At 41.0% G+C, this 26,218-nt stretch overlaps 2 protein-coding genes across 6 annotated transcripts in view; one reads left to right on the top strand and one right to left on the bottom strand.

The window, feature by feature from the left end:
- CASP8 (caspase 8) overlaps nucleotides 1–13,337 on the top strand; it is a 41,591-nt gene extending 28,254 nt beyond the window's left edge. For 3 of the 4 annotated variants that reach the window (XM_020970896.2, XM_020970903.2, XM_020970890.2), the window contains exons 3-9: nucleotides 1,822–1,927; nucleotides 3,050–3,185; nucleotides 3,292–3,333; nucleotides 5,117–5,172; nucleotides 7,017–7,158; nucleotides 12,035–12,536; nucleotides 13,106–13,337. In XM_020970896.2, coding sequence (XP_020826555.1) covers nucleotides 1,822–1,927; nucleotides 3,050–3,185; nucleotides 3,292–3,333; nucleotides 5,117–5,172; nucleotides 7,017–7,158; nucleotides 12,035–12,536; nucleotides 13,106–13,241 — 1,120 coding nt within the window. In that variant the 3' untranslated portion in view covers nucleotides 13,242–13,337. The remainder of the gene's footprint in view (nucleotides 1–1,821; nucleotides 1,928–3,049; nucleotides 3,186–3,291; nucleotides 3,334–5,116; nucleotides 5,173–7,016; nucleotides 7,159–12,034; nucleotides 12,537–13,105) is intronic. The other variant, XM_078147566.1, reaches the window with a different exon arrangement.
- An 11,984-nt stretch (nucleotides 13,338–25,321) lies between these two features.
- The window catches only part of FLACC1 (flagellum associated containing coiled-coil domains 1), a 35,966-nt gene continuing 35,069 nt past the window's right edge, over nucleotides 25,322–26,218 (bottom strand). For both annotated transcript variants that reach the window (XM_020970748.2, XM_020970786.2), the window contains one exon: nucleotides 25,322–25,763. In XM_020970748.2, the coding sequence (XP_020826407.1) occupies nucleotides 25,634–25,763 (130 nt within the window). In that variant the 3' untranslated portion in view covers nucleotides 25,322–25,633. The remainder of the gene's footprint in view (nucleotides 25,764–26,218) is intronic.

The following is a 26,218-nucleotide window of genomic DNA, read 5'->3' as shown; positions in this document are numbered from 1 at the left end:
TAAGGGGTATGTTTTTCAGTTTTCTTTGTTGTTGGTTTTTTTTCCCCCAGTGATGGGGTAAGTGAGAAGGGAAGAATGTTAATTGAGAAAAAGTAAAATAAAATAGGCTGCACACCTTAAAAAAAAAAGGTTCCATGGTCACATTCATATGTGTAGGAGGCTTTGGAGGAAGACTTTCAGGGAGGAATAGTCAATACATCACCATACTCATCACTGACATTTTTTGTCATTCAACAAACATATGTTATGTGCCAGACCCTGTGTTAACCACTAGGATACAAAGAAAGGCAAAAACATGATGCTCCTTCCTTCAGGGAGCTCACCTGATGGGAAGAGCTCACATTCTAGATCATGTAGTGCTCTGACAATTATAAAGTACTTTACATCCAGTCAGTCACTCAGCATTTATTTATTTATCTATTTGTTTATTTATTTATTTATTTATTTTTTGGGGGCAATTGGGGTTAAGTGACTTGCCCAGGGTCACACAGCTAGTAAGTGTCAAGTGTTTGGTCTGAGGCCGGATTTAAACTCAGGTACTCCTGACTTCAGGGCCGGTGCTCTGTCCTCTGCGCCACCTAGCTGCCCCTAAGTCAGCATTTATTAAGCATCTACTATGTGTCAGCCACTATGTTAAGCCGGGGATATAAAAAGAGGAAAAAGACGGTCCCTGCCCTCGAAGAGCTTACGATTGAGCCTTACAACAAGCTTGTAAGGAAACTACTTGTGCCATCATTTTATGGATGAGGAAAGTGAGGTACAGAGAAGTTAAATGACTTACACGTGGTCAAACAGTATCAGTGGTAGGATTCGAACCCAGGCCTTCACCCTTATGTTCAACACTTAACTCATTACACCATACCACTTCTGTAAGAATCAGAGAGTTATGGCCTCTCATGATGCTTTTTTGGCTAATAGGAATTGCATGATCAGGGTGTATAAAGCAGAAACATCCACCAGGATTCCATGGGTGCCTACAGTTTAGGCATCTTTGAAATGAATGAATGAATAAGAGAATGAATGCATGAACAAATGAGCAAATAAATGAATGAGTAAATAAATAAATAAGTGAATGCATGAATGAATCTCCCAATTTAGCGTTAAAGTGTTGCCCAGTCACAGAATCTTAAGATTGGAACTGGAGGAGACTTCCTCATTTTACAGATTTGGAAACTAAGTCCCAGAAAGCTTAAATGGCCCATACAAGCTTTCAGAGGGAGGAAGTAGGAGAGCTAGGATTTAAATTCAGGTTCCCCAATCTGCTCTTTCTATTAAAACATGCTGCCCTTTGGTCTGACTGTATAGTTCCATGAAATGCCTATAGCCATGCCATGATGCAACATAAGACCTTTTCAAGACACAGATGTTGTGGGGATTTATTTTGTGTGATTTTGCATATTTATTATGAGGAATTTGTTTTTCTTTTCCTTCTTTTTTCCCCTCCAATGGTGGGAGGAAGGTGAGAGGGATGGTTGGGGATACACAAAAAGAGGTGGGGAAGAAAAGTCATTGAGACATTGAGGAATCATTTTTTAAAAGGAAGAAGAGAAAACAGAAGGAACTATAGCAAGAAGCATAGACAAACAGGACAATGTTGATAGCTACAGGTTGAACTTAATGATTCTTAAAAGGATAGCAAGCTGTTTGTAAAAGAGAGCCACAATATTCTGTACAATCCTTTTTTCTGTTCTATGTATATGGAAATGCCCATTTTATTTGGTCTTTGTTAAATCCAGATTCAAAAAAGAAAAAAAAATGAGTAGGAACTTATAAAATGCCTCAAGGAAACATTTTTAAAAGTTTCTTCATTTCCCACTCCAGGGTCCTGCTTTTTGACCTTTCAGAAAATGTGGCAAAATTTGAATTGAAATCTATTAAATTTATGTTGAGTCGCAAGATTCCCAAGTGCAAACTAGAAGATAATATGGTAAGAGCTGGCATTGCTGTGCTTTGTGAACCAGAGTTCTTTCTGAGAATGGGTTGGGGTAGAGAGGATTGAAGAGAAGGGACAGAAGACTTTTCAGGTATAGGTAACTGCCTGCCACCATCGAACTCTCAGGCAGACTTGGTTGAGATTAGTGTATTGGTTTATGGGACCTTTACAGTACAGTAGGCTCTTGGTTGTGGTAAGGAGAACAAAAAAGTTATCTCTAGCAAAAAATGGGATCCATGTTTGGATATGACAAAAAAGGGTGTCTCAGCAGGGCTGGAACAGTTGATCTGCCTTGACTATTTCTCAGTTCTCTGTGGTTATAAGATCATAGATTTAGAGCAGGAAAGACCATAAAAGATCATCTAGTCTAAGGTTGGGGAACCTGCCATCTCAAGGCCACACATGGCCCTCTAGGCGTGGCCCTTTGACTGAATCAGCCCTAGAGGGCCACCTGTGGCCTCGAGGTGGCAGGCTCCCCATCCCTGATCTAGTCCAACTAGTTCATTTTACAGTTCAGGAGATGCTTAGTGAGTTTAAGTGGCTGGTCTGTGGTTACGTAGCTGCTGTCAGATAAGGGCACTTGAACCCAGCTTTTCCCAGCTATACATCCAGCACTGTAACCACACATGCCATATTGCCTTTCTTCTGGCCTCCAGCTTTCTCAGATACTAGGATGAGCCGTAGGTTTGGAGAGTTGGCAGAGGACTTGAGGGACAGAGTCAGCGATGTCATGATTATATCCAGGTCTGATGCCATAATTTTTAGATCTGTGTCTCAGCCCTGGACTTTACTTATCCTATAGAACTGAAATCTCTAAGCTGACCCATGATAGAAATGCTAAGGACTACATGGAGTCTGAGATGAGCCCTCTCCATCTGTCATTATCTTTACAGGCCAGAACATGCCCAGAAAATACGGGGCAGGTTGTCTAAGGACTCTTAAAAAGCCTTTTATGACAAAGGATCTTTGGCCAATCCAAATGAGGGGAGAGTATAAAGTCTTCTTGATTCTGAGAATGTGGAAGGAAGCGAAAATGTTAATACCTGAAGAACAATGTAGCTCACAGTCCAATCTTTTCAACTACTGTTTTCCTACTTGTCCTCTCCTTTCCACCAGACCTTGATCGATATTTTCATTGAGATGGAGAAACGGGGAATTCTAGGAGAAGGAAACCTGGATGACCTGAAGGCAGTTTGTGATGTCATTGACAAGAACCTGCTGGAGAAAATAAGAAAATATGAATCAAACAGAGGTGGAAAAACTTGTTTCTTATTTGTCAACATTTGCTCATGATTTGACATCATTATTGTCACAAGGGCCTCTAACCAAATGTTGGTGTTTTTTTTTTTTAAATCTAGTGGAAAGAAGCACAGAAAGAGTTCCAATGGAAATCCAGGATGGTAATACATAAAGATAAGTTTGGGGGATATATGTATTTTACTTGCTTTTATCTATTTTCCCTTCTCCTTTCTGCTGTTCAATTCAATACAACCAGCATTTTTATGCCAACTATTCTGCTAAGTATTGGGAATACAATGATCAAATGAAACAGCTCCTGCCCTCAAGTAACTTGTAGTCTGTTATGAAGAAACAACTTGTACAAATACAATATATATGCAAAGTAATTTCTGATGGCAGGGTACAGGTCTACTTCCACCACAAATGTTCACATGGACTATTTGTGCCCGACCTGTGGTAGAGCGTTCCGAGCTCATATCAGTCTCATCAGCCACAGCTGAACATGCTGTAACTTGACTCTAACCTAGTGATGTTATTGGGGTCCTCTTCAAGAACCAACCAATATGTTTAATATGAGGGCAACTTGTTAATAATTGAACAACTTAGACTAGGAGCACTGGAGAGATGAAGCTGTTATGGGGTGGATAGAAGGGAGTAGGGAGTGTTGATCGATATGGGGAGCTTCCCCCTAGGCAGCCTACAGCTCCCAAGTAAAGGGACACCCCACAGAGTCCCCGGGCAGTAGATCATCACGCCCTTCACAAAAGCCAAGGTTACATGCCTAATACATATGCTATGAACTAGAGTTACAAAGGCAAAAATGAAACAGTACATGCCTCCAAGAAGCTTATTGGGGGAATTGGGGAGGATAACATATGCATAAGTAAATATACACAAAATATATGCAGAATAGATACAAAGAAATTTGAGAGGGCATATGCAGATTAGATTGGGGAATCAGGAAAGGCATCAGGCAGGCACTGGTGCTTAAGCTGAGTTTTGAAGAAAATAAGGAATTCTACAAGTCAGAGATGAGAAGGGGAGCAACCTAGGACAGCCAGTACAAAGGTTCGAGGTGGGAGATCCTGTGTTGGGTGTAAAGAATAGCAACAAGGCTAGTTTTGCTGGAGCAAAGAGTGTGTGAAGGGGTATGGCATTTAAGAACAAAAAGGGAGGTTGGAGACTTTCTATTTGATCTGAGAGGACGTTTGCTCACCTCCTGTTCTGTCAGTCCAGGTTTTTGTATTTTAACCTAATACAATTCAGTTAAACCTGACAGACATTTATTGAGCTGCTACTATGTTCCATGCACTGCAGGGTACCCAAAGATGAGTAAAATCTCATTTTAAATTTAGGCATTGATGGTTACTCATAAAATCATTCACTCAGTGTCATTTTTAGAAAGTTCCTTGTTAAGTCACTTTCGCTGAGAACTCAGCTCAGGTTAAAGGTCCTTTGACTTAATCTATAAGCATTCATATCTGCTGCCCCAATCAAAACGAGTGCATATTAAAGAGACATTGGTGGTGTTATTTCAAAGAATTTGAAAGCAAAGGTTTTTTCTTTAGTTGCCTTTTTTTCCCCCCCAAACCAACAACCCAGATATTTAGCCCTCCTTGGAGGAGTCATTAAAACCCTTCTCACCAATAAGACTGAATTTCCTTTAGTAACTTGGATGAGAAAAAGACAGTATCTAATTTTTTTTTTAAAAAATTGTTATTATTTCAAGTATCAACCCTGAAAGATGGTCACTTTCTAGGGTCAATATGCACCTGCAAATGGCAGAAGTGAGTTCTTGGCCTAAGATAAGATCCAGCCTAAGAAATCCCTTTTGTAAACTGAACTGTCAGTGTGAAAAGCATCCCAGATGTATCTGGAATATTGCATTTTTCTTTGCTCCCTCTTAGGCCCATCTCATTCTAGTCCTATCTTGCTTACTTTTAGTTGAAGAAATGATGAATGATCTTCAGGCAACATCTGGAGATTTTCCAGGAGAAAAGGTATATTTACAGCCCAACTTCCTGTCTCATCCTTCCACATTCTCCTCCATATTATATTCATTATTGTTTTCCATTTTTATAGTTGTTAGATGAGTAGAGAGAGAAACATGAAAAGGTCTTCTGTATATTGAGACTGAAGGCAGAGATATTGGATAGACAGAGGAAGCACCCCAGACCTTCTCTTCCTGCCCATAGTGAGGAAGTATTTAAGATGAGTTATCAGGGATAAGTAATTGTTGTCCAGTCATTTCATTTATGTCTGATTCTTTGTGACCCCATTTGGGGTTTCCTTGACAAAGATACTGGAGTAGTTTGCCATTTCTTTCTCTAGCTCATTTTACATGTGAAGAAACTGAGGCAAACAGGATCAGTGACTTGCCCAGAGTCTCACAGCTAGGAAGTGTCTGAGGCTGGATTTGAACTCAGGGTTTCCCTGAGGCTCAGTGCACTGTACCACCTAGTTGCCCCTATCAGGGAGTAGTGGTAGGGCCCTAAAGCAAAGCTTCCCACCTTTCCCCATGGTACCTGGCTGTAATAAGATCCTTCGAGGGCCCCCAAATTCCGCTGCTGTTGCTCATTGTGGAAGGATCCAGAATTCTTGATAAGCCAACTAGTCCCTTCATCCTCTTAGTAAGTAGGAGTAATCATTTCCTTTTACAAACAAATTAAATCCCAGCTGTCCCTTTTGGGCACCCAGAGTCCTGAAGTCAGCATGCAAGACACCCTCTTGCAAAAGGGCCACCTCTCACAGCCCTAGCATTTGACAGAACAGGATCTGAGCTCCATGCCACAGGGCCATCCTGCCTGAGAAAATTTTGGCCAACATGAGATGTCTCTAGAAAGCCCCTGTGTTGTAGGCAGGGGTGTAGGGTACGTGTTTAACACTGGCTCTCTGAGGGAAAAAAATGTGCACTTGGCATGCTTTTAAAGTTTAATCCACATTATTCACACTTTGTCCATCACTTTTAAAAGGCTAGTCAAACAACAAAACAGGAAGTCAAGACCTGATGTGTAACATTCCCCAATTTCCAAGGTGGAAAGGCCCACACTGAAAATTGAACAATTGGTTCAGCTGGGCTCCATCACACACCCCTGAGAAGTAGAACACATTGTCAGTAGCTATTGACTTATAGCCAAAGGAGATGGATTCTAGCTATATAAAACTTTTTGGCAAGCAAGTACACTGTAGACAGAGGTCAGTGGTCTCAGTTTCCTCATCTTAAAAAAAACCAAGTTCTTCTACCCACCTCCCATGCTTGTTTTTCAGATTGACATCATGGATGAGAAATAGTGTGGCGTGGCGTATAGACAACTGGCTTTAGAATTAGGAAAATCTCACCTCAAGTCTTGTCTCTATCTAAGATTATAGCTTATAGATGCGTTACTGATTTTATTCAGTGAAGGAAGTATCCCCACAATGATAAAATTGTAGGTCTGGACCAACCTCCCCAGCTCACACACCTCTAAAAAGCCCCAGATGCATACATGTATACATATATGCATAATATTTACATTTAATATGTTGCTAAAGATGCCCTGACCTGTCCAGTGCTCAGTGCACATAAGGAATTATTGTTAGATGCAAAAGATAGCAATGATGGAGAGAAAACAGAAAAAGTGAGGGGAATGGCGCCAGGAGCTTTGGAGAAGTATCCCTTTCTTGGGGAGGACTGTGGGATGTGTATCAGTGTTGGTGAGAAAAAAAGAAAAGGCATATTGGAGGGAGAAAGGACTTTGGGGGTCATTTGGTTCAGCCTCTTCGTTTTACAAATGAAGTTCTGTATGAACTATTTGGGCAGGGGCTCACAGAGTGAGAAGTTTGTTTTGTGTCTTCATTTTTTCAGGACCAGGACAAAGCTTACAAAATGAGCAGCAAGCCTCGGGGATACTGCTTGATCATCAACAACTTTGACTTCCAAAGAGCACGGAAGGAAAAGCCTGAGCACCAGAACATAAGGGACAGGAAAGGGACTGATGTAGATGCAGGTACAACAGAATCAGAGGCACCTGAAGGCAGGAAACTTTGCTGGGAAACTTTCAGCGGTTAGGGCTGGGAGGACCTCTGTGCTAGACTGCTATCCACTAAACCCCAGTTCTGAATGTGTTTTCTCACCGAAGCGAGCTTCAGCCTCCATCTTCACTAGGCAAGGGATCACCACTAAGCACTCGTCAGGTCAGATGGTCTAAGGTCCTTTCCATCTCTAAGTCCTGTGTATGAGTCTTCAAATCAGAGACCAGGAGTAATGAGTTCCAATTCCAAAGCCAAGTAATAGGTATCTTTTCTTAAACTTCAGTGTGTCCAATAGAAATGAATTGGGAAAGCGTTTCAGTTTATGTGCTCTCCTACCATAGCCATTTATCCTGAGAAGTTCTGAGATATCATCCAATTATGATTCAGTTCACATATAAACTGTATTGGTTTTTCTGAATGTCAGGTTCAGACCTTCCAGTGTGACAGATGGCCTCTTTTTTCTGCTTTTACACCTCTGTCTCCACTCCTATCACCTGTATCCAGAGATATAACTGATGTGGGAAAATTAGGGCTTAGTTTTTGAGTACCAATAATTGGTGGGGAGAGTGAGGGGGAGAATGTGCTTTTTAACTGTGATGTATAAAAAGTTCAAGAGACATAATTTCTGGGTAATTAATCATTTTATTAATTATGGTCTTCTCTCATAAACCAAAGACCCCCTCCTGGAGGCCTCTTGGTGCTTATATACCTTTATAAGAATGGGTATTCCCAACAGGTGGCAATAAATTGGTTAACAATTAATGAGAGAATGAATATTATAATTGGGTGGACCTATTCTAATGAGAGGCTGGTGGAAGGTGACTTTAATTATGTCACTCTTACTCTCAGACCACCTTCAGCCTCAGGCAATCTAGACAAAGGATCTTTACCCCCACCCTCTCACCCCCTAAGCCTGAGTAGAACACAATGGTCTGGGATTCACCTAGATTAGATTCTCTTTGTAAGGTTCTGGTTGGGTAGGGTAACAATTCCACCTAGGTGAGATGGGGTAGGTAGGGTAACATTTTCCAGCAAGGTCAGTGATATTCTTCATATATTGGCTGTATTAACCTACAAGTCTTTATTTCTGAGTGAGGAAATAGAAAAAAAATCTTGATCTCAATAATTTGTTATTAATATGAGAGAGAAATAAATCATTTCTCCTATCCTTCATCATGAGGCAACTGCAGTCCCCTTACTGTAACTAAGTCATGGCAAAACTGTTCACAGGTCAACCTTCTCATGATGCCCCTCTGCTGGAACCTATCTTGGGCCCTACACTTGGCCTCCTTCTCTCCCTGATCTTCATTCCAGTTCCTCTCCACAGGATAGATTCTCTGGAGTAGAGCTCACTTCTTGGACAGTTGACCTGTCTCCTGCTTCCCCACCCCAGTTGCCCGGACCTTTGCACTGCCCTAACCTGCTCTTCAACCCATCCCCCCATTCCAAGTTAATTGACTACTCCTCAGGCTCCATATGACTGCTCCTTAGGCTCTTTGTTCTTCTTCTATGTCAAGCTCACTAAGCATGGGTGTCCTTGGTCCAAGGCTGTGTCCCAGGTCCTCTTCTTTTTCACTCTATAATTTCTCACTTGATCTTCTCACCAATCCATGGGTTCAAGTATTCAAGTATTATCTCTATACAGATGATTCCCAGATTGAGATAGTTATTCTTTTCTCTCCTGAAATTTAGTTCCTCTTGATCAGCTGCTTTTAGACATCTAGCACTTGATGTCCCATAGGCATCTCTTTTTTTTTCCTTTTTCCTTTTTTTGGCGAGGTAGTTGGGGTTCAGTGACTTGCCCAGGGTCACACAGCTAGGGTCAAGTGTCTGAGGCTGGATTTGAACTCAGGTCCTCCTGACTCCAGGGCTGGTGCTCTATCTACATGCCACTTAGCTGCCCCATACCATAGGCATCTCAAACTCAACATGTTCAAAACAAAACTCCTGGTCATCTTCCCCTCTCAAAACCTTCGCCCTTGAGGCCACCTCCATCTTCCCAGTCACCCAGGCTTACAATCTTAGTGTCAAACTCAACATCTCACTCCCCTTTACTCCACATAGCCAAATCAAATAGCAAAATCCTTCCTTTTGCAGGAGGCCTTTTCCCTTCCCCAGATACTTGCATCTTTCCAGTGGAATATATAGTCTTTGAGGTCAGGAGCCCTGGTTTGTTGGGGTTTTTCTGTTTTTTGTTTTTGTCTTTTTCTTTTGTGTATCCCTAGCACTTAGCATAGTACCCAACATAGTCAAAAAACCTTTATTAAGTGCCCACTGTGTGTCAGGCACTGTGATAAACACTGGGGGTACAAAAAGAGGCAAAAAGCAGTCTCTTCCCTTGAACTCACAATCTCATGGGGAAGATAGTAAGCAAACAGATATGTATAAACAAGATGTAAATAAGAAATAATTAGCAGACAGAAGGCACCAGAATTAAGAGAGATTGGGAAGGGCTTTCTCTGGAAGGTGGGATTTTAGTTGGGACTTGAAGGAAGCCAGGGAAGTCAGAGATGAGGAGGAGAGAACTTTTGAGGCATGGGGGACAGCTAGAGAAAATGCCCTTAGCCAGCAGATGAATGTCTTGTTAATAGAACAGCCAGGAGGCCAGTGTCACTAGACTGAACAGTCCATTGCAGGAAGTAAAGTGTTAGAAGCCTGGAAAGGTGGGTTGTTTGTCCTTTGTTCTCCAAGAGGACCATGACATCAGGGAGGTGGTGCCATGACATGCAAGTGAAATGGATTTAAGTGAGGGAGGACTTTGCAAAGTCATCAGCTTCACTTTCTCCTCAGGAGCCATCTGTGTCCAGTGGCCAGATATAAATCAGGATGACTGGAGATGGCCTCAGATGCAGTGGGAGACCATGGCCTTTTTAGAGCTAAGGTCTTTGGCAGGTCCCAGTTTGACTGAGGCAACACCCATTTAGTGACTAAGACTAGGCAAAAAAAAAATGAGGCAAAGAATGACCTCTTTAACCTAGTCCAAAAAAAAAATCAAACTGGGGCCATCTCCAGTCGTCCTGATGTGTATCTGGAAAGGTTGGGGTGGGAGCATGGCAGGGCCTCGATTATGAAGGCTTTGAACACCAACCAGAGGATTTTTGTATTTGATCCTGGAGGTGATAGGGAGCTGCTGGAGTTTATTGAGTGAAGGTGACACAGCTAAGACCTGTACTGTAGGGAAATCACTTTGGTGGCTGGGTAGATTGGAGCAGGAGAGACTTGAGGCTGGCAGACCCACCAGCAGACTATTTCAGTAACTTCCAGGTGTGAGGAGCTGCGGGCCCACACCAGGGTGGTAGCAGTATCAGAGAAGAGAGCGCATTTGAGAGATGTTTTGAGGGTGAAGTTGACAGGCCTTGGCAACAGATTGAATATGGGGGTGTGAGAGATAGTGAGGAGTTCAGGATGACACTTAGATGGAGAGCCTGGGGGGCTGGGAGGATGCTGGTGTCCTCAATAGTAATACAGAAGTTAGGAGAGATGGGAATTTAGGGGGAGAGATGAGTTCACTTTTGGACATGTTAAGTTTAAGATATACATTGGACATCCAGTTTGAGATTTTTGAAAGGCAGCTGGAGAGGCAAGGCTGGAGGTCAGCAGGGAGATTGGGGCAGGATAGATAGATTTGAGAATCATCGGTGTAAAGTTGGGAATTAAATCCATGGGAGCTGATGAGCTCACCAAGTAGTAAAGAGGGAGAAGAGAAGAGGACCCAGCATAGAACCCTACAATTAGAAGGCATGGTCTGGAGGAGGATCCAGAAAAGGAGACTGAGAAGCAATGGTCAGAGAAGTAGGAGGAGAACCAGGAGAGAGTGGTGGCCTGAAAACCAAAAGAAAAGAGGGTATCAAGGAGGAGAGGGTGATCAACAGTGTCAGACGGGGACTGGAGGATGGGGAAAGGGTTGGTGTTAGGGTGAGTGCCTGTGGTGGAAGGGATTTGAGAGTCTGAGGAACTTACCATTAGAGGGTATGATCCAGCTCACCCACTTAGTAGCTATGTGACCTTGGTCAAGTCCCTTACCCTCTAATTTAGTAAGCCCTTAAATGCTTGTTGACTGACTTTAAAAAAAAAATTCCTTTGGATAACTACCAAAGGTAAGTTTTGCGGATAAATGAAATATGATCCCAACTGTTTTTTCTTTTTGGAATAACCTTTGTGGTTATTCAAGGATCAAGGATGATGATGTCATAATTTTCAAGTGAATTGGATTTAAGTGAGGGAGGGCTGTGCAAAGTCACCAGCCTCACTTTCTCCTCCAGAACCATTTGAGTCCAACGTGGCCAGATATAGATCAGGAAAACTGGAGAAGGCCCAGTGGAATAACCCTAATAAATATTTTATCACATGGTCTTGCAGACTAGGGGCAGCTAAGTGGCCCAGTGGATAGAGTGCTGGGCCTGAAATCAGGATGACTCATCTTCCTGAGTTCAAATCTGGCCTCAGACACTTACTAGATGTGTGACCCTAGGCAAGTCACTTAACTCCATTTGCCTTAGTTTCCCCATCTATAAAATGAGCTGGAGAAAGAAATGGCAAACCACTCTAGCATCTGTGCTAAGAAAACCCCAAATGGGGTCATGAAGAGTTGGACAAGACTGAAAACTACTAAACAACAACGATGGAACTTGTAGGCTATCTGTCATGGTAAATCAATTTATAAAAATGGTCTTTACCTTCCCTCTTATCCATCTCAGTCCTGGGGCAATGATGCATCTGCTAAGCCCAAGTACCAGTAGTCTGAAGGAGCCAGGCAATCATTTAGTGGGATGTGATTTGTACCTTCTGTTTTCAACTTCTTTGCCTCCACTCTTAGTTCACTGAGGTGTTTTCTTCTGTTTCCCTTCTTAGATGCTCTGAAAAACACCTTCAAGGAGCTTCATTTTGAAATTGTACATTTGCAAGATCGCACAGCAGAGCAAATACACAAGGACCTACAGTATTACCGGGACAGGAACCACGATGGCAAAGATTGCTTTATTTGCTGCCTCCTGTCCCATGGGGATAGAGGTACCATCTACGGCATTGATGGGCAGGAGGTGGCCATCAAGGATCTGACATCGTATTTCTCTAGTTCCAAGTGCCCGTCCCTTGCTGGTAAACCCAAAGTATTTTTTATTCAAGCTTGTCAAGGCAAGACCATCCAGAGTGGGATCACCCTCGATACAGATTCTGAGCAGCAAAGAGAATCTCTGGAAACAGATGCATTTCTTCAGAGTGAATGCATTCCAGATGAGGCCGACTTTTTACTTGGGATGGCAACTGTGGAGAATCATATCTCTTACCGACACCCAAAGGAGGGGACCTGGTACATACAGTCCCTTTGCAAGAATCTGAAGGAAAAATGTCCTCGGTAATTATGACCTCCCTCACCCTTTTTTCTTCCCTTCTTCTTGGCCTGCCCTTAGCATTTACCTCCAAATACCTGCCCACTCAACCTTGCAATCCTAATATTCTCAGACATTGAGAAAATGCTTCATGTTTGTGGTGGACATGAAGCATAGCAATTACCTTTCCTCCCTCATTATGCCCCTTTTCCATGTACTTTCTTTTGAAGAATTGAGTATTTTATAGGCAGTTTTTTCAGACAACTCTATGATGTCCAGTGTTCTTTTCCTTATCACATAGATAGAGAAATTGAGGTTGATGTCACTCCAAGACTTAGTGGATGGTCAGAGTAGCGTGGAGTATTGTTTGGGGAAAAAAAATTCTAATGTATAACATCCCAACCCACTCTTCCCTAAGGTACTCTTATTGGGGGAGAGGAAAAGCAGTCTGACCACTAGCTCACATGACTTTGTGAACCCATTGATCTTACTGACCATGTTGGAACCCTGGGGTTATGAATAGGAGTCCTTCCCCAGTTTACCATAGTATATATTCATCCTTTGGTTAATTTCTTTGTGATATCCTGTTTTTCAGAGGAGTGGCTATTCTTGACATCCTGACAGATGTAAACTCTGAAGTGAGCCAAAAAATTGACCCGAACAACAAAGGGAAGCAGATGCCACAACCTAAATACACCCTTAGGAAAAAACTTTTCTTTCCCACTAACTAGAATTGTGAGCACTACTTAAAAATGTATATATGCTAACACTAGAATTGTAATTTATTTATTTTGTTTAAGTTTTTCTTATGCACTTTTATTAGGGGGTGGGTGGGTGGGTGGGAAACAGTATTTGTAACACTGAAATGAAAAAGAGAGAGGGATACCTAACCCTCTCCTTTTTTTTTTAGAAAAATTTATAATTATGTACTTATTAAAGTCATTTTAGAAAAGACTAAGGCTCGCCAGTCATTTCTTATACATATTATAATTCTAGAAATAATTTTTTCTTTGTAATCCCCACAAAGGGTTTCTGCCACCATTTCTCTACAACTTTCTATACACTGCTAAGTGCTCAGATTCCTGCAGATTGGTAACTTAGTAGTTGCAGCACCTTCCCTTATACTAGCCAAAGGCAGCAATATCTCCAAGTTATAAAATATGGTTTATTTATTTGTCTACTGGTAGAAAAAAAGGTGAACATAATTTTACAATAACTCACCTCTTTTCAGACATAGTAATGGGATGGATTTTGGTGAAGTTCTTTCAATTCAATTCAATAGCTTTATTAAGAGTGTGAGAAACTGCAAAGGAGCCCTGGGAATACAAGGATGAAAGAGAAATCTGTATCCTCAAAGAACTTAGAGTCTAATTTTGGGGAACCATGTATACTAACAATGAATTTTTTTTACCTGAGACAGAAACAAGTAAAGGGTAGAAGGGACATCAGTGGCCCAGAGGGAGTGCATGCAGTGAATCCCGGATCCGCCAAAATGCCTGTATCTACTTGCATTCTTAGCACCATTTCACATTCATATAGAGAGAGAAGAAGGCCCAGAATAGAACCTACAATAAGAGGGTATGATCTGGAGGAGGATCCAGCAAAGGAGACTGAGAAGCAGTGGTCAGAGAAGTAGGAGGAGAACCAGGAGAGAGTGGTGGCCTGAAAACCCAAAGAGAAGAGAGTATGAAGGAGAAGAGGGTGATCAATAGTGTCAACAGGGACTGGAGGATGGAGAAAGGGTTGGTGCTAGGGTGAGTGCTGTGACGGAGTGGACTTGAGAGTCTGAGGATCAGGGGTTAAGTCCCAGACGGATGGCTGGAGGACACTGGACCAGCTGATAACTTGGACCCTACACTCCTTTGGCCAGGTGTCAGGTTGGTAACCTTCAGCTTGGATCACATGAGACTGTTGAAGGAGACACTGTGTTGGTCTCAGACATCCAATATCTGCTGGATTTTAAACTAAGCCTGGGAACTATCCCACCTAACCCAGGCTATCTGAAGGGTAGAGTGGTTAGTAAGACCATGGTGGCAGGCATCTTTCATTATACTCATGAACTTGGAGGAACAGAGACCCTCAAATCCATTCGTTTGTGTCTCCCTTCCATCCCATCTTCCCCATCTCAGCCAAGCTGGAGTAAGAAACATGTATTTTCACTCTGCACTGTTTGTATTGTCACTGGGGAGGGAAACTACTAAAGACCTGATGCTTAAGACTGCTTTGCTTATTTTTTTTAAAGCATTTATTTATAGAAGCATTTGAAGTAGTCAACTGCCCTTCAGAGATTTATTCAGGGAAGGAATGAAGTTCTTGGATTCCTTGTTTACATCATTTCTCAGTACCTTCTGCCCTCCTCCGCACCCCCAAGCTCCTCCCTGCCTGTGCAAAAGCTGCCCCAGTCCTCCATGCTAGAAAGGCCTTCTCTTATCTCTGGTCTTTGAACTCACATCTTCCTTAAAATCCCAGTCCAGGTGGCAACTCTCTTTTCTTCTTCAAGATGGAAAGTGTGGTACAATCCATATGAAGCCAAGAACTTGGGTTCAGTCCCTTAACCTTTCAGTGCCTTAGGCAACTAAGACTACTTTTTCACAGAGAAGCAAGTTCCCCATATCAATAAAGTTAATTTGGTTCAGTCCCTTCCATTGCCCTTCTCTCTTCAACTGCTCTTGTGGCTACATGCTTTTACATGTGTGGTATTTCCTTCAGTGGAATATTAGCCATTCAAAGGAAGGAATCATTTCATTTTTCTTCTTGTATCTCCCAGGTGCCTAGCACAACACCTTGCTCACAGCTGGTGCTTAATATTTATTGAATTGAAAATATTTATTTCAGGAATAAGAAAAGGTCAAGAATATCTAGGGAATCAATAAAAAAAAATGTGGAGGAAGGTGGCCTATAATCTTCAGATTTTAAACTATATTACAAAGCAGTAGTCAACAAAACAATCTGCTACTGGCTAAGAAAGGGGTGGATCAGTGGAATAGATTAGGTACTCAATACACAGTAGTAAATAACCATAGTAATCTGGTGTTCAATAAACCCAAAGATCCAAGCTTTTGGGGCAAGTTTTTGTACAAAAACTGCTAGGAAAACAGGAAAGCAGTTTGGCAGAAACTAAGTATAGATTGACATTTCATACCATATACCATGATAAGGTTAAAATGGGTACACAATGTGGACAAAGGGCAAAATCATAAGTAAATTTTGGGAGTGGGAGGGCTGGCATGGAAAAAATGTGCAGTCAGATCTATTAATAAGGGAAGAGTTTATGACCAAACAAAAGATAGAGAAGATCATAGGAGGTTAAAATAAATAATTTTGATTACATGAAATTAAATTTTTTTGCATAGATAAAACCAAGGCAACCAGAATTAGAAGGAAAGCAGAAAACTGGGGAGGGAGGGGGAATTTTACAATACAGAATCTCTGTATTTTACAATAAACTTCTCTGATAAAGGCCTTATTTCTCAAACATATAAGGAACTGAGCCAAATTTATTTAAAAAAAAAAAGATCCACTCCCCAACTGATAAATGTAAAGGATATGAATAGGCAGTTTCCAGAAGAAGAAATCAAAGCTATCAACAGTCATATAAAAATGCTCTAAATCACTATTGATTAGAGAAATGAAAATTAAAGCAACTCTGAGGCAGTAACTTCATACCTATTAAATTGGCCAACATGACAGAAAAGGAAAATAACAAAGGCTGGAGAGGATGTGGGAAAATTGGGACACTAATGCACTGTCAGTGGAATTGTCAACTGGTCCAACTATTCTGGAGAACAATTTAGAACTATGCCCAAAGGGCTATAAAACTGTTGATCCAGCAATACCCCTCTGAGGTCTATATCCCAAAGAGATCAAAGAAAAGGGAAAAGGAGCAATTTGTATAAAAATATTTTTAGCAGTTCTTTTTGTATTGAAAAAGAATTGGAGATTGAAGAGATGCCCATCAATTGAGCTGAACAAGTTGTGATGTTTGTGATGGAATACTATTGTTATGAGAAATGACAATTATATATTTAAAGGGAATAGCAAGTTGTACATAATAGATTTGCAATTTCAAGTGCAACCATCTCTTTTTTCCTATTCTACTATATTATAGAAATGCTTGTTTTATTTCTTAGGTTCAGAATAAAATATATTTAATATATTAAATTAATATATTAAAAAAAAAAAGAAAAGGAAACAGGCAGGGATTAAGTGACTTGCCTAGGGTTGTGTAGCTGGCAGGGATCTCAGGCAGGATTTATATTCGACTCCACTTGAGTCCAGATGCAGGGGATGGAACACTGGAATAGGAGTCTGCAAGTGCTAGTTCACACAAATCAGTAAATGTAGCAAGCTTTGAGGGAGCAAAGCACAGATGAGTTTATTTTGACTTTCCAACCTCTGGCTACCATAGTGGTGGGCTGAATTCAGAAGGAAAACTAATTCCTTGAGAAAAGTAGCTGAAAGAAAGTCACACCTCCATAAAGCAGGGAAGGAGGGTTTCCATTGTTAAGGGTACTGGCAACTCAGACTGTTTTGCTCATTTGTCTTCTATGGCCTACAATGAAAGTTTGATGGTTATAGTTCTTAATTTTGACACCTTTACCTGAGTTCAAGTCTAGCCGCAGACTAGCTGCATGACCTTGGACAAGTCACTTAATTTCTGTCTGCCTCAATTCCTTCCCCTGTAAAATAGGAAAAATAATAGCAACCTACCTGCTGAGGTTAAGATAAAATGAGATAGTATTTGTAAAGTGCTTTGCAAACCTAAAAGTATAATACGAATGAGAGCTATTATCTTTTATCCAATATGTATAGGTTGTTTAGAAGTAATTATTTCAATCTTATGTACTTTAAAAAGACATTTTTTTAAAAAGTAGCTTTTTTAAGTACAGTTTGTCTAGTTTTCCATGAGTACTTGTCAGGAAAAAAAAGGCTCCCTACTACTTACGGATACAAATCATGGTCTGCCTTAATTTTAGTCAGGCCAAATTTTTTTCATCCAGCTTTCTTTGTCAGAATTCACTTCTTTCCTTAAAATTAAGAACCAGAGGAATTAGACTTCATTGGAAAAAATGTTCCTTTTTTTTCCTAATAGTTTTGTTTTCACATGAAAGGTTTTATAACTACCTGAAAATAAATGGGAAACTTCTCTATGTATTTCTTTCTCCAAAAACTAGATATTTTCTCGTTAAAGCAATATGTGATAGGTAATATGTCACAAACCGGCAAAAGCCACCAATGGCTAAACGAGGCTACCTTGAGGTATAGTTGACAGCAGTGAAAGACTTTATGTAAATTACATTACAATCTCATTATGGTCTGTTGCTCGCAACCAGACTGTATACCAAATGGAGAGGCGTGAAATAACTTGTGACATGGGCCAGGTGGAGCAGAATTACTGACTCAGTTTATTCATCTGAGTGTACAGGATATATAGAGAAAATCTAGCCTAACTTCAAAGAGTCCTCCCTGGGAGATACTCCCCAGAACATCTGCTGAGGATGTGACAACATGAATTTCCTTGTTATCAGGGTTCCTAGATTGGGTTGTATTTTCCAAGGTTTTCCCAGGCGCCTTGGTGCCACCTGCATAGAGGAGTGAATGTGTAAATCTAAGGTTCAAAGAGTGAAAAGGAATGTCTCGGGGACCTCCTGATCAGGAAGGAATTGGAGAGCCGTACCACTTAATCATTGAGCCCTTTTGGGTAAAAGTCTGGGCAGAAGTCAAACTCTGCCTTGGATCTTAAACCCTTATCAGACTCTTAAGATCAACCCTCAACAATGGTCCCTTTTGCTTTTTGGAATTATATAGTTAAGATTTGTAACTACATGGCTTCTAAACCAAGCTTCTGTTATTGAATGCTTTAATAATTTGTTATTGTTGCTTATCAGTGAAATCAGGAACATTTTGTTTCCCTAAACTCAGGCTTTAACACAAGTTTTCAAGCTCATTAAAAAAAAATTATTAGATTTTTTAAAAAAAGGAATAATAAGGGGGATGGTTTAAAAAAACCCAAAACCTGGGAACACTCATATGAACTGATGCAAAGTAAAATGAGCCAAACCAGGAGAACTTTGTACATAGTAACTTTTGTAAATTGTACATATCACCTGTGAAAGACTTAGCTCCTCTAATCAATACGATGATCCAAGACAATTCCAAATGATTCATGATGAAAAATGCTATCCACTTTGAAAGAGAGAATTGATGGAATCTGACTGCTGACTGAAGTATATTTTTTTCACTTTATTTTTCTTGCTTTTTTTTTTGCAACATGGCTAATATGGAATTATGTTTTGCATGACTTCACATGTATAATTCATATCACATTGCTTGCCTTCTGAATGGATTGGGGAGAGTCTGGAGGGAGAGAGAATTTGGAGCTCAAAAATTTTAACAAATGAATGTTAAAATATAGTATACTTATTTTTTTTTTAAAAGAAAACATTTACTTCAAGGACTCATGTTTTCACTAGCATAAGTACTCTCTCCATTGATGCAGAATTCAATCTTGCAACAACTTAGGTCACAGAAATCTTTAATCTACGGTCCATGAACTTAAATATATATACGCACATATATATATGTACACACACACATACATATTATATATATATGTTGATGACTGTTATTTCAATATAATTGGTTACCTTTTGTCATCCCAAGCATTTTGCTTTATGCATTTAAAAACATTTTTTCTGAGAAAGGGTCCATAGGGTTCACCAGATTGCCAGATAAACTCATGACACCAAAAAGGTTACCAAAAAGGTACCTTAGGAGATGGCATTCTGGAGTTTCTGTGACTCTACCTCTCCCCTTACCCCAAACATCAACTGGAGACCATTCTACTGGTAATAAATCTGAGTTGAGATAGACTAGAGGCTCTGTACTCAAATCCGTTGCAGTTTGGTAGGCCCTATTGCGGTCTGAGAGGTTGAAACACCTCAAAAACTGGAATACAGGATGGGGTTGTCTGGAATGAATTCACAGACTCAAGCATTCTTTAAGTCAAGTTGGCAAAAAGTTTATTGTTATGCTTTTCAGTGGGCAAGGATTCTTAAGGAACCTGCGACCTTAGAGGGGTACAGTTAAAGTTTATATGGGATAAAATAATACAATAAAACATATGCCAAATATGCTAACTAGGTGATTCAGGGTGGGTTTAGGGAGTGGTTAAGGAGTGGCCAGTTCAAAGGGACATGCACTTTTTATATCTACTGTACAGGGGTTTTACCCAGAGTTCAGGAGGAAAAGCCCACAAGGGGGGGCCACATGGAGGTGTGGTTTTAGGCCTGCTCTGTCGCTAAGTTAATTAGAGTTCAGGTGTAACTGAGAGTTGTCCAGTCTGCCACCAGTCAATGTCTTGTTTGACAAGACAGATGTAGGGAGTAGCCATATGTCTTAGGTCTAGAATACAGATAATGAGGAGTCCAGGATGTAAATAATGGGGAACGGTGGTAGTATAGATAGTCCAGTGGGTAAGAATATCTTTATGACCCAGTGCAAAGCCAGTTCAAACTAATAATTCCTTCAGGTGCTGTTTGTAACTGCACCAGGGAGAGAGGTAAGGGTCTTGCTGGGGCCCACTCATGAGTAACTGCTAGGCACAGTGTCCTTGTGCTGGGGAGAACCTGCCAGGGATAGTATATCTGAGGCTAGGGAGAAACATGGTCATGGAATTGGGGTTCTAGTATAAGCACACAAACATCCCATCAGCCCTACCAGAGCTTGATAGCATAGAATTAGAAAATCCACATTACCTCTATGCCATTGTGAGGTGAGAGGAGGATTTATGTGGATATCCATAAAGTATCTGCTTAAATACACACACATATGCAAGGAGGGAAGAATGATGAAGTAGAAAAGAATGCTTGAGGCAGACGAGCAAGCAGGATGTGAAGTAGGAGCTAAGACGCAGGATGTGACCAGCCAGAAAAGTGATCAAAGAAGACTATGCTTTGAAGCCCCCACCGTGCACTTATCTGTGTACTTTCACAAAGCACTCTCAATTCTAGAACAACTCTTCCCCTCCTCTTTCCTGTTCCCTTCCCTTATCACCTCCACACTTCCTGATATCCCAGGCATTTTGGAGTCACACTTGCTCCTCCCATTCTCTTGTCACTTTCTCCCTATTCCATAAAAGTGTATTTAAAACCATACCGTTGAGGTCAGAGTCGGGAGAATGGTTCAGGTGTGAAAGAATTGACTTAGACTTTCTCTGTAGCCATTGGTGATAAATTTAAGGTAGACCCCAAGAATGTTGGGGTGCTAACTGAAATGATGAGGAATAGACATGCAGGTCCTAATATCTTGAAAGAATTCACTTGGACAGTCCCCAAGATAAAGAAAGGCATTTATTGGGGTTATACACCCAAGCAGGCCTGCTCCCTGTGAGGCAGAGCCCTAATGGGCTCTACTCCAGGTGGGAGGCAGAGCACAGGCAGCTGGCCCTGCTCCCCCTAAGGTAACAAAGTGGCCCCTGCTTCCTGTAGCAGGCAAGGGTGGTTAGCCAGGTCAAAGGTATGGTTTAAATACAATTTGATGGAACAGGGGGAAGGGGACAAGAGAATGGAAGGAGCAAGCAGGGCTCCAAAATGCTTGGGATATCATGTAGTCTGGAGGAGATAAGCAGAGAACAAAAAAGAAGAGGGGAAGAGTTGTTCTTGAAGGGGGCTTCAATGCATAGTCTTCTTTGATCGCTTTTTTGGCTGGTCACATCTTATCTCCATCTGCCTCAAGCACTCTTTTCTGCCTCTTCAGAGAAGACTAAGATCTTAACAATGAACTCATTTATTTGTTTCTCTCTTTAAAAAAAAAAAGACAGAACAACAAACATGGTATCTTAGTGCTCTCCAGTGGAGTAACCTCCTCAGAACTCCCCATTAGATTGTACGTTCCTGGAGGGCAGGGATTTCCTTGATTTTCTTTGCATTTCAAGTGATTTGCTCAGTGCCTGGTACAGAGTAGGCACTTAATAAATATTTGTTGACTGACTCTTGCAGTTGCTAGTGTCCTCCTTTGGTAAATCTCTTGGATTACTTTTTATATTCAATTTTCTATGTAGATTCACATGGTTTTTCTTCTCAATAGAATGTGCATGGTGCACATAGTAGGCACTTAATAAATGCTTGTTCAATAGATGAATGGTCAGTCATAAGGTCCTGGAATGTGGTGACCACGTATTTCTGGCTAATATGAGAAAAATACAGGGCACAAAAGCACATCCTCAGCATTTATTCATTTAGTATATCTCATAAATGTACCAGGCATCACCAGTAGACCTTGTTTCTTGTGGCTTCCAGTGAAATCTGGCTGTGGTAACGATTTCACCCAAGATGGTGCAGTGACAGCAGAAGTCAGGCATAATTAGCTGTTTGAGGGATTTGTGGGAGACATGCACAATTAAAAGAGCATTTCAGAATAAGTCGTTAAAGCATTGGTCTGGTGAAACTCAAATTACCATACCTGAAAGAGCATCTTAGGAAACACACAGACTGCTCTTTGGGACTGAGAAAAATCAAATTGATATTATCTCCATTTTTGTAACTGATTCTATTCTGTATCACCGTCATTTTGTATACTGCCTAAGTCACACTGGTTTCTGAGTTAAGTTCAGAAATGTATAAGTTCAGCTTTCCCCTTGTGAGAGATGGCCTAAAGTACAGTTCCCTCAGGCCGAAGACCCGAGTTGAGTTTCACCCTTCTCAAAAATCCACATCAGCACAGGCAGTTCCTGGTCGCTCTGGCTTCCTGGCACACGCACACATCTAGTTCCCAAATATGGGTAATGTTTGCTTCTACTGGGTATTACTTGCAGTGTTTAGATTGTATGCCTTGAGTACCCAGCCAATGGGGGAAAGAGGTAAGAGAGTGGGAGGGGGCACACGTTAGGTCTACAAAACTTTGCTTCTCACAGCCAGCTGCACACTTCCTGGCTGCCGAGACAAAGGCTGTACCCTTTCTCATGAGAAAGAATAAAGACCTTTTCTGATCTCTGATTCAGACTCCAAACTCTTGGTTTTGGTCATTGTCCCACACACTAAGTTGGTTAAGTCTGTTCTGTTGTTGTATTAAGGAAATCTGTTATCCTTGAAAGATGCAGGTAGACATCAGGAAGTCTGATTTGTTATCTCTGCCACACTGTTGTGAGACTCATTTCAGCCCTTCATTACACAAAGGAGGCCAAAAACCTGGACTGGCCAATCAGAAAAAGACATTTTGACCCACTCTGAGTTAACATAGCATAATCATTTGTGATACCAAAGTTCTCCTGCTGGATTAAGCTGACCTGGAGCATTCCCCTGTTTATGACTGATAAAGACCAGGTGACTTGAACCAGACATTATCTTGATTAATAGAATTTCTCTTGTTATCTTGTTGTTTCATGGACATTATCCTGTTATGACACTCTCTTCTTGTTAAGACATTCCCTTGTTTATGGCTGACAGAAACCAGACATCCTAGGGGGCACTCTCGTATTCTATGGGAATTGTAATTTCAATTAACAAAAGGACAGACACCCTGAGGTCAGGGGTACTTCCTTGTCTTATGGAAACCATCATTTTGGCTGACAAAAGACACAGGCATTCTGAGTCAGGGGAAAGGGAGGAGGGAATACTTCCTTACATTATAGGTATGTAATTTGTGCAGCCTAACCCCAAAGTGAGCTCAGTTTACTGTGCTCCCATACATGTATGATTTTGCTAGCTTATACAGAATAAGCAGCACATATACAACCTAATTTATTTGTCTCTTTTCAGACCAAACTCTGAAGACTGACACTGTCCTCCAAGAAAGTCTGGTCTGTTATTGCTATGAAGCTACCTAGCCCTGCAGATGGACACTGCCAATGAGTTTCCCATAGTTGCAAGGTGGAAGGAGCAGTTGCACTCCAAATTTCTAGCCAATTGTGTTGTTTCCCCCATCTGTGATGCTGTCTTCTTGCTTTCGGATGTTTCTCTTTTTGTCTGTAGAAACTGCCAACCTTGCCAAAAACTGAACATGCTCAGAACTTTGTGCCTCAGTTTACCTTCATTTAGAAGGTGACAAGAAATAACCCACATTCTCCAGGAAGCCTTTCTCAAATCCTCTCGATGCTAACGCCTTTCCCCTACTGATTATCTCCTCTTTATTCTGTATGTAGCCTGTCTGCATATACTTATTTGCATGTTGTCTCCCCATCAGATTGTGAGCTTCTTGAGGGCAGAGACTGTCTTTTGCCTTTCTTTGTATCTGCACCTGTTAGCGCAGTGCTGGGTATAAGGAAGAGGATTAATAAATGCTTTCTGACTGACAGCAAAGCTGAGGAGCCCTAGCTAATGAAGAAGCAGTATCAGCTTCTGCTCACAATGCATCCTCTACATGAAGCTTTTCCTGATCCTGCTCTCTTCCCTACCCCCACCCCCCAAATACTGTTCTACCTGCAGAAGAATATAAGCCCCTCGATGGCAGCGGCTGTTTTCTTTTTTGTCTTTACATTGTTAGTATTTAGCACAGTTGCTTGGGAATATGGTAGGTGATTAACTGAATTGAATTGGGTTGAATTAACTTTGTCTGAAGGATTCATCATATCTTCTTCATCACCATTGGAATAACACAGTATTGCCTTAGGTCAAGTTTTTGTTGTTGTTTTTTTTTCAACCTAAAATTCAAGTGTATGAAGTTATAACCAGGGCCTCCCAAGTGAGTAGCACCATAAGCATCTAATCCACTGGTAGACTTCTTCAATTCAACAGACTACTCCTATCATCAAAATTTCCTGAGTCAATCATCAGGGCTTTCGCCCTTGCTAATGATTGTTTTCCCAAAGTCACAAATTTCTGGATAATAGAGGATGACAGAAACCATAAAAACTTCTTGCCGAGCCACAGTTTATAGAACACTGGGGTCAATCAGGAGAACATCAGAACTGAAAGGGACCTTAGAGTTCATCTTGTCCAAGACCTACATTCCATAGATAACCTAGGATCCACAGAAAGTCAACTGACCTCCCCAAAGTGATCCAGAAAGTTAGCAGCAGCACCAGAACTTCAAGCTCAGGTTATCTGGCCCTTGTTTAGCACCTACTCTTACTATACCATGCCACTCTAGATCCAAGGATCCAGTTTTATGTAGAATTTATAAATTAGATTGTTTTCCAACAAATTGATTCTGGAAAGGTAGGGTAGTGTGAAAGTATGGCATAGTCTTAAGAGCACTGGACTTGGAAGTGGGAGTTCTAAGGCCTAATTTTGGCTTTACCATTAGATGGTTGTGTTACTTTGCAGTTTTTTTGGTAGTTTTTTTTTCTTTTTAGGCAATTGGGGTTAAGTGACTTGCCCAGGGTCACACAGCTAGTAAGTGTCAAGTGTTTGGACTGAGGCTGGATTTGAACTCAGGTTCTCCTGACTTCAGGGCTGGTACTCTATTCATTGCACCACTTAGCTGCCCCTGTTGTGTTACTTTGGACAAGTCTCTTTGGGCCTCATTCTCCTCATCTGGAAAATGAAAAGCATAGACTAGAACAGGTATCTGCAGCCTAGAGGCCACATGTGGCCTTCTAGGTCCTCGGGTGTGGCTTTTTGACTGAGTCCAAGTTTTATAGAACAAATCCTTTTATTAAAGAGATTTGTTCTGTGAAGTTTGGACTCAGTCAAAAGGCTGCACTTGAGGACCTAGAAGGCCACAGGTTCCCCACCCCTGGACCAGAAGATTGCCGAGACCCTTTCCAACTCTAGCATCTTATGATTTTGGAAGATATAATCAACCACATATTTATCTTTTTCAGCAAGAGAACGGACTTAAGGAGAACCCCTCTTCTGATGATAAGGAGGGAGAGAATGAAAAATTAATTTAATGGCACGTAAATGTTGGCTAAGGGAAAACATTCCTTGTGTTATCATCATCAAAATACTCAGCCATACTGAGGCAGAAAATCAAATGAACAGTAAGGTTCATAGATTACCTCAAAGTGGGGGTAGATGGGGAAAGAAAATCTTAGTTCAATGACATTTATGTTTCCAACAACTCTGAACAAAGTTAAGTTGTGAAAACAAAACCAAAAATATGGCACCCCAAAAACTGAATGAGTCTAAGGCAATCCTGAGAGGAAGTTCTTCACATGAATTCTCCAGGCCCTGGGAGACAGTCAACTTTTTTCTTCTGGGTCCAGATCTTCAGGTTCAATAAGTATGTCATGATAGATAAAAGATTCTTGCCTGGTATTTCTCTTGCTTCTTTCTGTGAAAAGCTCCTCATTCTTTAAGATTAGCATACTCCTGTTGAGTGAAGGAAAAGATATTATCTTAGAAATGAAATATAGAGAATGTGTAGCATTCTCATGAGTAAGAGAACATGGCCCCATCCTTTTGCCCAGGTGGGATCTTAATTATAACTGGTAATGCCCCTAGATTTAAAAAGGAATATTATTTTTGATTGAATTTCAAGGACAGGTAATATGTTCTCAAAGTCACTATGGTGAGTTAGGAACTTAAAAAAAAAGTTTTATTGATGTCCACATCTGACAATGTATACAACATTCTGCCTTATTTGGGAGGAAACTATGGGACTAATATTGTTTGGGTTTTTTTGAACAATTATTCATTGTTTTAATGTTTTCATTTACATCACTGGAATGTAGCCTTACTTGACGTACAAATGCTGGCCTGAAAAGAAGTAGAAGAAGAGTAGAAGTAGAAGAATAAAATCTGAATCAATGCCAGTAAGAGATAAG

Source organism: Phascolarctos cinereus, unplaced genomic scaffold (genome assembly GCF_003287225.1).
Source record: "Phascolarctos cinereus isolate Bilbo 61053 unplaced genomic scaffold, phaCin_HiC Scaffold_7;HRSCAF=346, whole genome shotgun sequence".
NCBI lineage: Eukaryota > Metazoa > Chordata > Mammalia > Diprotodontia > Phascolarctidae > Phascolarctos > Phascolarctos cinereus.
This window is presented reverse-complemented; position numbering and strand designations above follow the sequence as displayed.